Consider the following 16,642-nt stretch of genomic DNA (forward strand, 5'->3'; position numbering starts at 1 on the left):
TGTTTCCGACTCGAGGCGTGAAACCACGCAGCAAAAACCTGTTGCGAATAACTCGACTGGTGGCTGATCAGAAGTAAAGCCTGCACTAAATCTCTAAAACGTGTATAATAAAGTTATGAAACATGAATGGGCATTTAAGTCACACCTTGAATCTATCCATTATATTTAATGGCAGCATTCTAAGCCCATCTGTTAAAGTCACATTGAAGAAGTGTGTAACTCACCGGATAGTAATGACATTTCATCAGATGCAGGCACTATATAGGCTACTATATAGATACTTTATATAAATATATATATATATATATATCTTACTATAAATCGTTTTCTTTTGCATCATCGCAGCAGACGTTCAAGAAGCAACTGTGCAGCCGAACATTTGACGAACTTTAACAAAGTGCCTTATTCCAGACAAGCGGCTCTGGATGTCTAAAGCGTGTCTGACCCAGACAGCTGGCAACCGGCCCAAGTCTATTACACTGGCCGCTAAAATAAAAACAGGAGGCTCGCGAAAGTGAAGACCGGACAATAAATGGACTCAAGTTGAGTTTTTTTCCCTTTTCTTTATCGTTTCTTTGTTTTAAGGTGACGTTTCTTTCCTCGTTGTTAAAGTTCAATATAAACAAGTTACAATAGAATGCGTTATATTGTCACGCGTTTGTATTTCTGCGCAAAATCCACCGGGAATTCCCAGACGACCCTTTCCCGTCTGCAAGACTGTACAGTAAAATGATAGTTACCGTCTTCATCTTTTTGCTTGAATATATACCCAGTGGCAGCAATCTTCTGCATTTGAGTCAGTCCACCTCAATGCATTCTTCAGCAAATCTCTTCTTTCGCTTCAAGCCATCCTGACCCGTCTCATGCCAACTAATGCAGTTGCGTCCTCGGACAGAAGCAAAAAAAGCCAGAGAGCCTATCGCATAAGCAGTGCAACGAGCAAGACAGGGAAAAAACAATAACTCCATGCACTCATCTCCAAAGTATGAAAAAAGTTTGTGCGCCTCTGTAACTCAACTCGTGTTTAACTTTTTGGTGCATTGCTCGCTCTCGTGCTCATTGCTGGCTCCTTTGATTCAGCGCAGATGAATAATAATAGTCGTGCACATTGGTGCGGTGTGTGTGCAGAACAGCGCGAGCTGATCAGAGAGTTGCGCTCTTTAATACTGGAGCCGGATCCGAGCCAGCAGACTCCAACGCTGGCAGCAGCGCGAGAGACGGGGAGGTTCGACATGACGTCATTGCAGATGTGCCTCGCGTTCGGACCGTCAGGTGAAAACTGCACGTGAGAATCGGGTGGCAATCGCTTTGGGTGACGAGCGAATAAGAATAACGAATGAAGTAGGAAATCTACGTTAAATTACAACGTTTCGTGCGTTTTGCGTCGCCTGCAGAAACGCATGCATGTGTCGAGGTGCTATTGTTTGTCGCACTGCCTTTTTGCACCGCTGGGAAATTGAAATAACCTGCGGATCAAATGCATCACGTTATAATGTGTTGCAATACATAATACGTAAACATTTTTATAAATATTCACTCGTCAAAATACATGACGAACTGCATGTTTATATAACATTGCAGCGAGTGATGGTGTTAAAAATGTCATGAAGGTGTTTCTGATCAGGTACTGCAATGGTGTTTTCAATTACACGAGCAACGCGAGACTTCGTGGACAAAAACCGAAATGAATAGTATATGTTTGTAATTGTTTTTTTCTGTACCGTACTTATTTAAAGCAGTTGTATTGTGTGTGTGTGTTATACATTTGTCCAAAAAGATGTCAAATGTGATACATGAATTGAGAGCTAAGTGAGACGTTTGTGCTGCGATGAAGGATCGCTGCTTAGTTTGCCGCGACACCTCGCGGTGACTATGTGACGGTGACCGAATAACTGTGCCAAATAAAGAATCAATGTTTAAACGCGTACTAATAAATATAAATAAATTACGCTGTGCACGTTTTCAAAAATCGTCTCGGAAATAACATCGTTGTATCTTGAAGTTTGAGTCTCATATTTAGTGGTGACAATATGTAATAGTATATTAGTCGATTTTTACAATAAAATAACATTTATCGCTTATTGTTTGGATGACAGTACCTCCTCATAATTTACGAAATGCACATTATTTTTATTATTATGATTATTAGCAGCTAATAAAGATAATAATAGTAATCGTGTGCATTTAATAAATGATGAGGATCCAAACAATAAGCGATAAATGTTCTAGTACTAGTAAATATTCGTATATTTAATAGTTTATTATTAATAATTTTAGTGAATCATTTTAATCATTAGTATTGTTGTTGATAATGACAATATAGAAGTTAAATAGAATCTATTACTTTAAAGCATCGTTGGTTCTTGTACAATTGGAGATCCTGGGCAAACTTTCTCTAGTTCTCTAATTCTTCAAAATAATTTTAAGATGAGCACAAACTCGACGAGAGAAAAGTAGAAGATTTCATGTAACAAAGTATTTTCTATTTAAGTACTTATAAACAACAATTGACCTCGAAAGACACACCTTGACAGCAAGAAATACACTAGAAATAAAATCAAATAAAACTGTTAAAATGATGCATCGTATCTGATGAAATTAAACAACTGATTTGAGCTTCCATTCCACTATTCGCCATTACAAAACAAACCCTTTTTTATTTTAATGGACACTTGCATCCACTCACTTTATTCGGGCTAATTCAAGCAGAAAAAAATGGATATTTCGCATTTGACACGTGTATTCCTCTCCCATACTGTAGGTGGCGGTATGCGTTACGAACGCTGTCTGTCACCGTAAACCTCATCCGACCTACCACCGAAGAAGAATTATAAACTTTGGGGGAAAATGGCGTCCGACGTGAGCCGCGATGGTTCGGAAAACAAACGAAAGTTAGAGGACAATGAAGACGAATGGGTCGGTCCTTTGCCCAGCGAGGCCACCCACACTAAAAAGAAGAAAGGTATTTGCTTTTGACTTTATGAAGAAATGCGCCTTTAATGATGTGCTGTCCTAAACCCCAGTGGGCTGTTCGGGGCCGTCACAGGCGCTGAACTCACATGTATTTGACTGTACAGCTCACACAGACGTTTGTTTAATAACACGCTTTGTGTTTTCTTTGCAGTTCTTGAATATGAAAGAGTTTATTTGGATAATTTGCCTTCCGCCTCCATGTATGAAAGAAGTTACATGCACAGAGATGTTATATCACACATTGTTTGCACCAAGTAAGTTTCCTTCTTAGCAGAGCTCTGTAATTAAACTCTTATGTAGTGTAGTGACGTCTTACCTGAGATACATGTGTCCAAAGTTTTTATTATTAATAGAAATCTTTGAAAGTAACAATATTATACAGATCAGACAATAGACCATACAAAGAGAAAGAGAAAGAAGAGACAAAAACAACAACAAGTATTTCTCTCCTTTCCTATGGACAAATTCTAAATACACACACAACAAAAACCCACAAAACACAAAAAGAGCATCCATAAAAACAGTTGGGATATTAAGTTGAAAAAAACATATGCATACATTTTAACAACTTTACATTTATTTGGTTGTTTATAAGCTATATACATTTTTTTAAGTTCTACAATTCTAACAAAAATAAATCGCAGTTAAGTTTCGATTTTACAAACTTTTGTTTATGAATATAATATTTGCCACGTAACGTATAGAAATTCACCACACAATCAAACATTTTACATTCATTAGTATATGAACATATAACATCTTTAAGAGATACCATTTAAACAATATTTTTATGGGCAATTTGGACAGTTTTAAAATAAGTGAGCCAAGTTTTCCTCCTGCATATTACAAAAAGAACACGTATCAACAATATCTGTTAATTTAGATAAAAATGAATTGCAAGGGTAAATTTAGCGTAGAATTAAAAAGTGCACTTCTTTAACTTTGTTATTGATACAGAATTTATATGGCACCAACCAAGCCAGTTTCCAATCAATATCTTGGGGTGCGCGAATGTTTGGGCCTGTGCGTGCACCCATGCGTGCGCTTGTCGAGTGCAAAATGACCATAGATCAGAAACCATGGGAAACATGTAGGCTTATATGACTTTAAATGCTAAAACAATATATAAACTAGTTCAAAGTGATTTGACAAACTTTTAAAGGCACTTTTTTTTACATCTTGTATGTAGAGCTTTTTTTTCAATTTCATGCAGCTTTAAGGTTTAACGTTTTATTAGTTACGTAGGAAAAAGTACAATTAAATCTGCAATTTATATGTGTTAAACCATAAATGTGTCCAATTGTGTGACTGCAAAAATTTTGAAAAAACCTTAGAATGAAAACAAATCTCTCATGATATTTTACATTATAAATATTGAAAAAAATCTAAAATAATATATTATTAACAGTTTGTTTTCAATCGTTTTTGCTGTCACACCATAGGACGCATGAACGGTTTATTTATTTTTTACAACCCGTGTCAACTAATTTAATATTAGATAAACTGATTGTAATGCTCATCCATCCCAGAACAGATTTTGTTATCACAGCGAGTCACGACGGCCATGTAAAGTTCTGGAAGAAGGAGGATGAGGGAATAGAGTTTGTGAAACACTTCCGCAGTCACTTGGGTAACTTTCTTTTATTCTTTTCCGCCCAAATGCCATGAGAACCACCCAGATCATCATGGCGGTGGGTTTGGCAGAGGCAAACAGCGCCCCCGAATCGTCTTACATTTCTGTTTTTATTCTCTTTGGACTGTAGGTGTGATCGAGTGTGTTTCTGGAAGTGCTGAGGGTGCACTTTACTGCTCCGTGGGTGATGATCGAGCTATGAAAGTTTTTGATGTGGTCAACTTCGACATGATCAACATGCTTAAACTTGGGTAAAATCTTGGTCGAACAAATCTATTAGCATCTATGATTGTTTTAATCTTAAACAAATATTTCGTCTCTAGCTTCCATCCGGGCCAATGTGAATGGATTTATAATCCGGGCGATGCCATTTCAACAGTCGCCTGTTCGGAGAAATCAACAGGGAAGATCTTTGTTTACGACGGTCGTGGAGGTAATCAGCCTTTGCACAGTTTTGACAAGATGCACAGCGCGCCGCTGTCTCAAATCCGCCTGAATCCAAAGTACCGCGTCATCGTCTCGGCGGATAAAGCGGGAATGATAGAATACTGGACGGGGCTCCCGAGCGAATTCAAATTTCCACGGCAGGTGCAATGGGAGTATAAAACGGACACAGACTTGTACGAGTTTGCAAAGGGCAAAACGTATCCTTCCAGTCTGGCTTTCTCTTACGACGGCAAGAAAATGGCCACAATCGCTACAGACCGGAAAGTGAGGATTTTCAGATTCCTGACTGGAAAGTTGATGAGGGTGTTCGACGAATCGTTAACGGTAAACTATGGTTTAATATTAATATTACGTCCTATCCATAATTCAAAATCCTTTAGTAGTCATCTCATGATGTTCCAAATACACGTGACTTGTGGAACGCATGAAAGAGTTCATCTACAGCTTCCGATAAATGAGTTGTCATTGTTAGATGTTCACGGAGCTCCAGCAGATGTGCCAGCAGTTGCCTGATATGGAGTTTGGCCGCAGGATGGCTGTAGAGCGAGAGCTGGAGAAGGTGGATGGCATTCGACTCACCAACATCATCTTTGATGAGACCGGACACTTTGTGCTGTATGGCACTATGCTGGGCATCAAGGTCATAAATGTGGAGACTAACAGGTACAGGATTGATTTACTCTCTTCAGAAGATTTCTTTGAAGAACGTTGGTAACCAAACAACATTGGCCCCATTGACTTCCATTGTATGGATACGAAACCACATTTCCCAAAAATCTTCTCTTGTGAAAGAGTCGCATACAGATTTTGAATGAGGGTGAATAAATGATGCCTCGATTTTTGTCACTCAAGGTGTGTCCGGATTCTTGGGAAACAGGAGAACATTCGTGTGGTGCAGCTCAGCTTGTTTCAGGGTGTAGCCAAGGGCTTGCAGGCAGCGCCGACCATTGAGATGAAGGCCTCCGACAACCCAGCACTGCAGAACCATGAACCAGACCCAACCATCTTCTGCACGGCCTTCAAGAAGAATCGCTTTTACATGGTACAGCACCGCTCTTTCTCCGAAATGTTTCTCATGTTGCCACCTTCTTATTAATGCATTTTATTGTTCAACATTTCAGTTTACAAAGAGAGAGCCAGTGGACACCAAGAGCGCGGAATCTGACCGTGACATCTTCAACGAGAAGCCTTCTAAAGAGGAAGTCATGGCCGCCACACAAGCAGAAGGGCCAAAAAGAGTGTCAGACAGCGCCATCATTCACACCACGATGGGAGACGTACACATCAAACTGTTTCCTGTGGAGTATGTGTTTAAAAGCACACTTATTGAGCCTGTGTGTTCGATTTAAGACCTCTGACAATGTTGTTCTTTGCACTCAGATGCCCTAAAACGGTGGAGAACTTCTGCGTCCACAGCAGGAATGGCTACTACAACAGTCACATATTTCATCGGGTCATCAAGGTATGGTGTACTCGAAGTCAGCTGTTTTATGGGAAGTGTGTGATGAGGATTTAGTCAATAGATGATGATGATAATTGTTACCGTCACATGTAGGGTTTCATGATCCAGACCGGTGATCCGACGGGCACAGGGATGGGTGGAGAAAGCATCTGGGGCGGAGAGTTTGAAGACGAGTTTCACGCTACACTGAGACACGACAGACCCTACACCCTCAGTATGGCGAATGGAGGCCCAGGAACCAACGGCTCGCAGTTCTTCATCACCGTCGTCCCAACCGTAAGACCATCTGTTAATTCTAGAGATCTGTTGTATCTTTAGCAGCTGGGGCGTTGTCCGCCATATTGGAATGGTCAAAGCCAATCAGCAACCGTAGTTTTACACTTGTGAATTTCAAATGTTTCACGATGTTGTGTAGACCTAAAGACTATTGCTAAACTCACACAATACAACAAGTTGAAGGAGTTATCACAACATAATAGTTACTACAGTTTAACAACTTGTCATGAAAGTGATCTAATTTGTGTTGTCCTCTTCAATTAGCCCTGGTTAGACAACAAGCACACCGTCTTTGGGAGGACCACTAAGGGTATGGAGGTTGTCCAGAGGATCTCCAACCTTAAAGTCAACCCCAAGACTGATAAGCCATACGAAGACATCAGTATCATAAATATCACCGTTAAATAAATTTTCCTGTTGAAAGCCCAATCTTCTGATTTTGTACAAATAAAGAACCATTTTTTTTAAATGCTCTTTTGTTCGTCATTGAAATAAGAGCCAGTGTTTTCTGTTTTGTTTTTAATAGTTACATTATGAATGGTTATACAAAAGGCGTCATCAAATTAATAACAAATTTCTGGGTGTGCTTCTTTAAAGGTTTCCAAAACTCACACTAAGAACAGTACAGATTATTCACGATCTCCATAAGGAAAACAAATCCTGAAAGGAAACAATGCTGGTTTAAGATGACCTCATACTGATGCTTAGGCCAGCTGAAAACTCCTAAATCCAACAGAAAGACCAACAAAACAGTTTTCTAAAGGTTTCTAAAAACAAATACAGATAATAAAGCGTTTACATACAGCCGATCTACAATGTAACAGCTTTTCTTATAATAGGCCAAGAAATAGTTGTTCAACAATGAAAGTTGTTTTGTGAGGACGTATTGTGTCCCGAATATTAGTAAGCAGTGCACAGATGAGCGAAATGTTCATATTTATGCACATCGAAGATGAGCAAGAATCGTTTTTAGAAATATAAATAAACAGTAACACGTCCATCTCTCCAAACGCGGTGAAAATACACCTACACCCATGCATTAGTCTTGAGACCACTAGGTACATTTAAATAAATATTTACAGGCTTGTTTTGAAGTAAAAAAACAATCACTGAAGCAATGAAAAACCGGACTGAGAGCTATTCAATCTTATGAAAACAGGTCTGGGTCACGTCATCCCAAAAGCAAAACCCCCAAAAAGACGTTTTATTTTTGTATTCCAAGTGTTAAGAACATTTTGACAAATTCCCATTCCTGTAATGTGCCTAAACAAAGATGGGAGACAGATTTTGATACTTTACGATGATTCTCATCACTATAATACAGTCGTTTCTTTTATTGTGTTACTCAAAAAACTGCATAAATAGTAAAACAAAGACTAACAACAATTAAATGCCTTCTTACACAATACAGGATTTTCTCTTATTAACGTAATGACGGTGACATTTATGTATTAATATTAAAGGGAGAGTTTAACCAAAAAATTCTTTATTCACCCTCATGTCATTTAAAACTTGCACATGGCTTTTTTTGTGAAACACTTCAAGAAAATATTTTCTCGGTGTCCAAGTCGATGGGGTCCAGTGTTCTTTGGTTACAACATTCTTCACAATATCGTCCTACAGGTTTGGAATGACCTGAGGGTGGATAAACAGTTTAAGAATTTGCATTTCTGAGTCAACTATCGCTTTAAGTTACTGAAAAGTGGCGAGTAATATGTGTTTCATAAAAATGATTAAACAAAAATCCTAATGGTCCTAAACAGGATTTTTTCTTGGGATTGTTGGTTGCCATGAGATTCACCCTATGACTTGAAAGCATGTCATTGTTGAATGATGGCATTGACCTATTTTACGAAGCATCAACAGGCACTTCACGCTGCTCAACCTGGTGATGAATGCCTAGTTTCATTCTTAACCTACAACTGTAACCACGTTCACGCATTTCACAGTTCTAACCGTTAAACCGTCTGTATCCGTACAAAAATGACCCAGGGGTTCAGTCTATTTTGCTTAAGCATTCAGACGTTTAGCTCCAATTTTTTTCCAATACATCTTCAAAAAATGTGCCCTATTAGTAACTAACAAATAAGCGAAATAAATAAATTGACCTTGGAAATAATAATAGTATGGACTTAATATTAAACATCTACATTTTGATGAGAATTAGTTTACTCAAGTTAATACAATATTCCTGGTTGATCTATCCAAAACACGCCTTCCTTTACTACAGAAAAGAATTTGACCCAACAAGCTGAAGGTCGGGCACGTATAATGGACACCTATTGGACAACGCTAACATCAGCAGCCCCATGGACTTCCATTGTAAATGCATAACGTTCATGATTTGTTATTTACTAAACATAGTCAAAATGGTATTTGACGGCATGTGACAGATTTATCGAATTTTACCCAGAATATTTCTTTGAAATGTCTGTGTTTCTGAACACAGCGTTGAGCTACAAGCGCACACAGCAATAATGATGGTATGGCATGATAATGTAGGTTAACGTGAGCAGTGTGCAAAGACACAGACAGGCTCGGACACACGTCATTTAAGTCTGATGAGCGTCCCTCAGGCCACATCCAAAACCCCCGCGGCCACCAGCTGACGCGAGAGCCAGTCCAGCCCCTCGTGCAGACCCGTGCCGCTGCGGGCGTCGCAGCCCTGGATGTGCCAGCTGCGGCCGCAGCACAGTTTGTGTAAGCTCAGGAGTTCCGTCATCTCTTCAACGGACACGGCGCCGGGGACGTCCTACAGAGAGCCAAATCACATAAGATTACATCATCCTAAAGGACGTCACAATCACTCTACAATCTCTTTCTCTCACCTGTTTGTTGGCGAAGATGAGCAGCAGGGCATCTCTCAGTTCTTTCTCTGTCAGAAGTTTGGCCAGCTCACTGTGAGACTCCATCAGTCGATCTCTGTGACAGCTGTCAATCACAAACACCACCGCTACGAGACAGAAGATGCCGATGAGGTTTGTGTACGGTACACAAATTTTCCCATGAATGGAATACCCAGATGAGCAACATCACATGCCAAAATGTGCATTACGCTTATAGAGCAGACTGTGCCGAGAACTGTTTCCCACAATGCACTTTATCTCACCTTCCATCTTAAAGGGACGGTTCACCCAAAAATGAAGATTCTGACACCATTGACTACTATAGTAGAACTGTTTGCTCTCCTACAAAATATATTTGTATCTGTTCGACATGGTGGCTCAAAACTGTTTGGTTACAAGCATTCTTCCAAATATCTTCTTTTGTGCTCATAAGAACAAAGAAATCGATACAGATTTGGAGTAAATAAAGAATTTTTGGGTGATCTGTCCCTTTAACACCATGTCTACACCGGATGCGACCGGTGCGACGCGACACAGCAAAAGACATTCGAAACGCATTAGAAGAACCCAATATAATTTTGCATTTTGACTCATGTGACTCCTGTGGTACCTTGTGTGTTAAGATAGTAATGTTTCCACAGCGGCCGGAGTTTATGCTTGCCGCCCACATCCCAAATGGTGAACTTCAGATTTTTGTATTCGACAGTTTCTACATTAAATCCTAAAACAAACAAAAAGTCCTGTTAATGCATCAATGTTTTGCCACCACACAAGTACTAACAAATGATCTAAGCAGTTTCCTAAGTATACTTTTATATCTATGTGGTTACCTATGGTCGGTATGGGCTGCATGAACTCATCTTGCTTCAGTTTGAAGAGAATAGTGGTTTTGCCTGCTCCATCTAAGCCTAGAGTCACAACCCGGATCTCCATCTTTGGACCGATGTGAACACGGTTGTCCTTATACAAAGATAGATTCTTCAGTTCAAACATCAAAAGCATACATAAACTATGACAATGCTTTAAAATCAACGTTTGATTTCAGCATATTGGCACGGTGATGGTCTTTTGTTTAAGTTCACCCAAAAAAATGAACATTCTCCCATCATTCACTCACCCTCTTGTCATTTCCAACCTTTGTGAGCTTCTTCCTTCTGCAGAACACAACAGAGGATATTTTGAAGAGAGTTGCACTGTACCCCATTCACTTCTATTATATAGACATAAAACAAACGCGAATAGTGAATAGGGGACAGTTAACATCATCTTTTGTGTTCTGCGGAAGAAAGAAAGTCATACAGCAGGGCTAGTCAACTGTCAAGAGTGTGACTAAATGATAACAGAATACCACTTTTTGACTTTGCCAATGTAAAGAGGTTCCACTGCTCAAATATAGTTATGTAGACTACAGGAAGAGTTAATATGCAAAAACTGATTGTTTTTTTATAAAAGATCATGTTTTATTAGATCATACTGTTTTTATTGTGTTAGTTTTTATTTATTTATTAAAACTTTATCAAAACAACCCAACTGCAGTTTGATTTTTGGACATTTGAGTTATCTGTTTCTGCAAGTTTTTTATGTAAGGGATAATCCGCAGCTACCCGTGCGTTAAAGGGTTTTAATGCCCACCCTCCAGCCAATCAGAAACCAGTATTTAAACAGATCATGGCATAACTTGGTTTAAAACTTATAAATTATCTTAAAATTATTTTATGACTCCTTATGTTTGGTTTCTAATAGGAAAGCAGTACAAACCTCTCTAATACTTTACATTATAATAGTTACAAGATAAACTGTGTTTATTATCATCATTTATGTACGTATCTTGTGTTATATTATCATTAGTCTAAAAGTTGACCTTACAGGTTGTTAGAAATCAAGCTGACCATTTAAACCCTTCCTACTTAGTAACCTAAAGTACCTTTGTGAAAGTAACAGGGATGCCTGCATCCAGTTGAATGTGATCGGCTAGTTCTGTAAACTGCTGCTGCTGTTTCTGCAGCGTCTCTATAAGTCTGTTGATCTCCTGCTTCGACAAAACCACCCTGCAATCATCCTAAAGAAGAAAAGAACGAACCATCTTAAGCTGATGCACTGCAACTGTGGGACATTCATACATATAAAAATGAAAAATGATATACAGATATTACATGTATCCACAAGTTTCCGGAGGAAGCTGCTGTAAAAATGAATGTGGGTACAACGTCCGGTGAAGTAGTGAATTGCACTTTGAACTTATTCTGATGACAGAAAATGAAACTGTGATTCATAATTTGAATCGTAATACTGTTGGTTTCAAGTGGTTATCTATTAAAAACTAATTTCGAAACTGATGAGCAACACCTGCACTTACAACCAGGAAAAGATTATTTCACGTCATAAAAAAAAGAGCGCTCCACACACAGATCTTAACTTCTGTGAGGGACTGAACCGTTTTTAAAAGACGAACATCAAAACGTGGACCGCTTATCTCAAGCAAACACATAATGAAAGTTAAACATCACTTTTAATAAGAGATCAAATAGATTCACGTCATCATCAACACACTGTATATGGTCTTCAATAAAAACGCAAGACAATAAACTGAATTGACAGGGATTCTTTGACAAGGTTTGTTACCCACGTGTTGTCAAAACTCGATTTACAATACAAAAAATATATTGATTTCCCACATTCTAAAATAGCACACAATCGACATCATGTAAAGATATTACAGGGGTCATATGACACGGCTAAAATGAATATTATCGTTTGTTTTAGATGTAATGAAATGAGTATACACGATATAAGATTCATTCATTCTGTATTTTCCACAAAACACGTATTCGCGCCATATGACCCCTTTAAAACGCTTACTATTTACGATAAGGTTTACGATCACAACGGCTGAATCAATAAAGTTGCTAAATAATAATAGTTTTTAAAAGATCATCATCACATTTCTCTATAAAGTAGTGGACAGAATGCTGATGTAGTTTATAAGTGATGTCAGTGTGTACGTACGTTCACATTCTGCTATGATAGAATGACTAGAAATACGGCAATGCGTTGGTTTACATTGAACCGGAAGTTTCTCCCATCTTTCACGCAAAACGCCATTGGGCTTAGGAAACTTGTGGATATATTTAAGACAAAATATAAAAATATAAGAGCTTTATTGAAAAACAAAACACTTAAAATATATATAAATACACACAAAATGTTTCATGATGCCTCCAACTGACAACTGACATATCAACGCAACATAAAACAACTGAGAACATTTCTGCGTTTACCTGTTGTAGTGTTTTCTCACAGTGCAGACAGGCGGTGGACACCTGCGACAGTAAGATTGTCATGTCCTCCTGCTGTTGTCGAAGCCAGATTAACCTCTCTCGAACGTGGGCGTCCACAACACTCAGAGCCATTTCCTCTTGACGGCACAGCGTCTCATGCAGATCGGCAAAGTAGGCACGAACGCAGGATCTTGCACTCTCCGCTGTTCCTGAAACCTGAGTGAAAACCCGGAAAAAGTGTGCTCGTTGGAAACAAGAGACAAAGGCATTACTCGATCCCTGACACAAAATGAAATTGTGCTCGTACGTGTTCGGTGTGGGCCATGCCCATGCTGTCTTCCACGATCTGCTCTCCTCCTTCGATCTGCTGCACAATGCCCACCAGCTTCCTGGAGTACTCCGACACTTCCTCCGTGAATGTCCGGATGCAGTGTGCCATGTCCAGGATGGAGGCTCGGATCTGGTTGGCTTCGGCCTCTAGAACAGTGTGCTTTAAATATAAAGAAAAATCAATCGATGTTCCAGTAAGCGCTTAAGACTTTCACTATGCGTACAATGTTTTTTACCTTATGCCCTTGATGTTTTCCATACTCTTTACACACGCAGCACATGAGCGGCCCTGGCTGGCATACGTCCTCCAGACACACAAACTCGATGGCGTGCACTTGGTGCTGCGGGCAGAGCATCTTCTCGTGGGGCTTGTCTGCCAGGGGCACGCGGCGGTGCTTGGCCAGCGTGCGGGTGGAGTGGGTGAGCTGAGAGCACTCGGCACACAGGTGCGTGGCACACACTGTGCAGTACACGGAGGCCGTATGCGTCTCATCTTCATCACAGCGGATTATGCACTAATGGAGATAAAAAGTCAACATGAAATCCAACAAGAGCGGCTTGAATAGAGTTCGAATGTTGGGAAAAGAAAACACGCTCTAACCTCTCCCATGTCCCGCAGGGCGTCCTCGGACATGCCCGGCTGATTGGTGGCCCCGTTTTGTAGCCGTTCGAGCAACTCCAGCAGAGCGAAGTTCTTCTTCAGGCCCCAAACTCCGGAGTCCCCTGTAGAGAAAATGTGAAAAAAACATTTGGTTCGAAATCGGACCGCTTGACCGGTAGATAATGATGTACTAATTTGCTCCTGAAAGTCAACTAGAATGCAGAATGCATCAAATGTACCAGCCAATCCAAAGCAGTGCTTCTGCGTGAGGTCAAAGGTCACGTTCCATTGAATCTCAACTCGGAAGCCAATGTTTATACTTCTAAAAGCCCAACTTTTTACTTCAGCAGACATTTAATAACCCAACGGTGTCGTATGAATTACTTTTATGATGGAAGTATGCATTTTTTTCTATGTGTGTGTGTTTGTAGAGTTCATTATAACTCTAAATTAATACATTTATTATTTTATAAATGATCATGCATTTGAATTATTAATGTGGTTAATACAAATATTTTTAAACAATTGACAAATAGTAATAATACTGTTATATACTGTTAAACACTCAAATCACACCATTGTTTCTGTCTTCTTACTTTCTGCGAATTGCGAAAAGCACTACAGAAATCAATCATATTTGAAAACATTTCTCATATCATAATAAACTCACCCAGCTCAGTGACCTGCCTGTCAAATGGACAGCGCACCGCCCGGCCATGAAGTGGCAGCCGGGTCAAGCAGTCATGACACACGGTGTGTCCGCACAGCAGCAGCCGGGGAACTTTTTCACCTTGCAGTGAAAACACATCTTCACACACGCCGCACTCCAACACCTTATAAATAACACACAAACACGTAAATAAATCATCATGTTGCAAGTGATTTCCTTTTTTACTTATTACAATGACATGCATGCATTTTAAAATGTGACTGTAGCTCAAGTGGAAGGGAATCGTACGGAGCCCGTCGGGTCAACTGTCTGAGAAAAAAAACAAGGTGGCCAAATCTGTGGCACAGTTTTGTAATTCGTTCCCTCAGTTAAAAAAAAAAACAGTACTCACAGATTCCAACACCGTCCCCTTAGTTTTTGAAATCCGTACCGACAAATTCATACTACGCTTTCGCAATCTGTTTGCACAGCCCATGCAGTTGTTAAACACATAGGAATATTTGCACTTGATTTGCCTGTTTATTGGAATACATATCAATAATAGAGGTCGTGCATTATAGCGGACACACACATAAACACTCTGCAATTGGTTTTGTGGCTGTGTGTCATTCCCAATAAATGGATTGAGCTTTAAATAATGGTATATTTGTGTATGAGCACATGGAGTAGTTAAACACAGGAATATTTCCATATGATCTGACGGTTTATTAAAATAAATATCAATCTAGATGTGCATTATAGCCGACAGCCTGACACACACACGTGAACACTGTACAGTTAGTTTTGTGGCTATAAGTCATTCCTTATCAAGTTTATTGGTCGACCAGACGGGGCTCCGTAGCATCGCATTAGCATCACAAGTCATGGGTTCAATCTCAACACACATCTTTATAAATAAAATAAAAAGGTATGTTGATGAAAGCAACGTAAAGCTAATGCGATTTAACCTAAAATGCATTTTGGAAAACCGATACCTACCAAAAAAGCCATTTTTGACATGATGCCTAGGCAGGGAACTGAACACAACCCTCCTATCAGTTATCTTATCATCTCAGCTATCCCCTTCAGAACTGCACACTTATTTACGCACAATGACTTATTGCTGAAAGTGTCAAGAGCTTTAAACAAGTGTGTCTGTGTGTTAATACAGAGGGCGCAATGCTAGTTTTGAATGCCGCTATCATTAGCGTGCTAGCGCCCCGCTGCATCGGCTGCTGGAACTCCAGCGGTGCAAACCAACAACACATCCTTCTGGTGTTTTAAACAGACCGACCCGTTAGTTTAGATGAAAATCACGACACAAGCATCATACCTTGACCGCATTAGCGGTGGTACCGCGGCCATGTCTAACGCACGGCTCCATCGACGCAGCGGCCGCCTGTTTGTTTACACCCACAGCAGCGGCCATCCTCGGACTGAACCATTCGTTGACACATCGGTGTGAAAGAGACATCACGCTTTTGCTAGTTTTTGGGAATTATTTTACAAACTAAATTATCTATGATGGGACGATATATGTGGTGGTATTATAATAAATTGGTATTAGATATCTAATGTTTCATGTCGGAGCGAAGCTTGCGTTTCTTGTCACTTTTCCCACCCCTTTGAGAATGGAGGAGTCCGTCAGCTGTTCCGTCGATGATTGTGTCGCTTTTGTATGAAGCTGAATGTTTACGTTTTAAGACGCAATAGGAGTCGTCTAAACGTATACAGAAGAAAAAAACTGCAGACATTTTCCATCAGGACTTTTTAATCAGGTTTCTCCATAAACATGTCAACAATATCACACATTGTCTTGTGTATTGCTGTAGATTTTTGCCATATTGAAGCTTGACGATATGATAAAAGTTTATTTGAAATAATGTACACAAGTTTGAGTAAAGGGAAAAGACTCCTTGAAATGAGATGACCAGCCCAATGTCCTGCTTTAAAGTTTTTATAGTTTGCTAAACCCCTATAACCAGTCTTTTGAGCTAAAATGCCGAAACCATAACGCCAATTTTCTAAAAGCACACCCACTTTACTGTAAACACTATTCCCCTGTCAGATTTGGTGAACTGTTACTGCAAAACTATACACACAAATTCTTACATTTCTCAGTGGAAGAGGATGATGAGGAGTTGGAG

General features: G+C 39.7%; 2 protein-coding genes across 3 annotated transcripts; one reads left to right on the plus strand and one right to left on the minus strand.

Moving 5' to 3' along the window:
* The first annotated feature begins 1,234 nt into the window (after positions 1-1,234).
* Positions 1,235-7,401, plus strand: ppwd1 (peptidylprolyl isomerase domain and WD repeat containing 1). Its single transcript, XM_079448264.1, has 12 exons — positions 1,235-1,341; positions 2,762-2,962; positions 3,125-3,227; positions 4,503-4,603; positions 4,737-4,857; positions 4,930-5,377; positions 5,526-5,716; positions 5,906-6,095; positions 6,175-6,356; positions 6,434-6,515; positions 6,609-6,791; positions 7,056-7,401. Exons 2-12 carry the CDS (start codon positions 2,848-2,850, stop codon positions 7,197-7,199), a joined length of 1,860 nt encoding a protein of 619 aa, XP_079304390.1. The 5' UTR covers positions 1,235-1,341; positions 2,762-2,847; the 3' UTR covers positions 7,200-7,401.
* Positions 7,313-15,932, minus strand: trim23 (tripartite motif containing 23). Of its 2 annotated transcripts, none has more exons than XM_079448266.1 (11): positions 15,829-15,932; positions 14,517-14,679; positions 13,847-13,968; positions 13,482-13,760; positions 13,223-13,405; positions 12,916-13,131; positions 11,562-11,696; positions 10,468-10,597; positions 10,248-10,358; positions 9,620-9,744; positions 7,313-9,543 (listed from the first exon to the last, which is right to left on the minus strand). In XM_079448266.1, exons 1-11 carry the CDS (start codon positions 15,922-15,924, stop codon positions 9,364-9,366), a joined length of 1,740 nt encoding a protein of 579 aa, XP_079304392.1. In that variant the 5' UTR covers positions 15,925-15,932; the 3' UTR covers positions 7,313-9,363. The 2 variants fall into 2 exon arrangements, with proteins under 2 accessions (XP_079304392.1, XP_079304391.1); XM_079448265.1 differs by having other exon boundaries at positions 15,495-15,885.
* Between the last annotated feature and the right edge of the window lie 710 nt (positions 15,933-16,642).

The sequence above is a fragment of the Barbatula barbatula genome, assembly GCF_947034865.1.
Source record: "Barbatula barbatula genome assembly, chromosome: 24".
Taxonomy (NCBI): domain Eukaryota; kingdom Metazoa; phylum Chordata; class Actinopteri; order Cypriniformes; family Nemacheilidae; genus Barbatula; species Barbatula barbatula.

What these genes read in the sequence shown, in the direction of transcription:
- trim23 (XM_079448266.1), bottom strand. Translation starts at nt 15,924, where the DNA reads ATGGCCGCTGCTGTGGGTGTAAACAAACAGGCGGCCGCTGCGTCGATG. An exon ending in GTGAGAAAACACTACAACAG is followed by an intron (nt 11,697 to 12,915) that starts GTAAACGCAGAA and finishes TTTCTTCTTTAG; the next exon opens with GATGATTGCAGGGTGGTTTT. An exon ending in TTACTATCTTAACACACAAG is followed by an intron (nt 9,745 to 10,247) that starts GTACCACAGGAG and finishes TCTGTCTCGTAG; the next exon opens with CGGTGGTGTTTGTGATTGAC.
- ppwd1 (XM_079448264.1), top strand. Translation starts at nt 2,848, where the DNA reads ATGGCGTCCGACGTGAGCCGCGATGGTTCGGAAAACAAACGAAAGTTA. An exon ending in ACACTTCCGCAGTCACTTGG is followed by an intron (nt 4,604 to 4,736) that starts GTAACTTTCTTT and finishes TTTGGACTGTAG; the next exon opens with GTGTGATCGAGTGTGTTTCT. An exon ending in ATCAACATGCTTAAACTTGG is followed by an intron (nt 4,858 to 4,929) that starts GTAAAATCTTGG and finishes TTTCGTCTCTAG; the next exon opens with CTTCCATCCGGGCCAATGTG.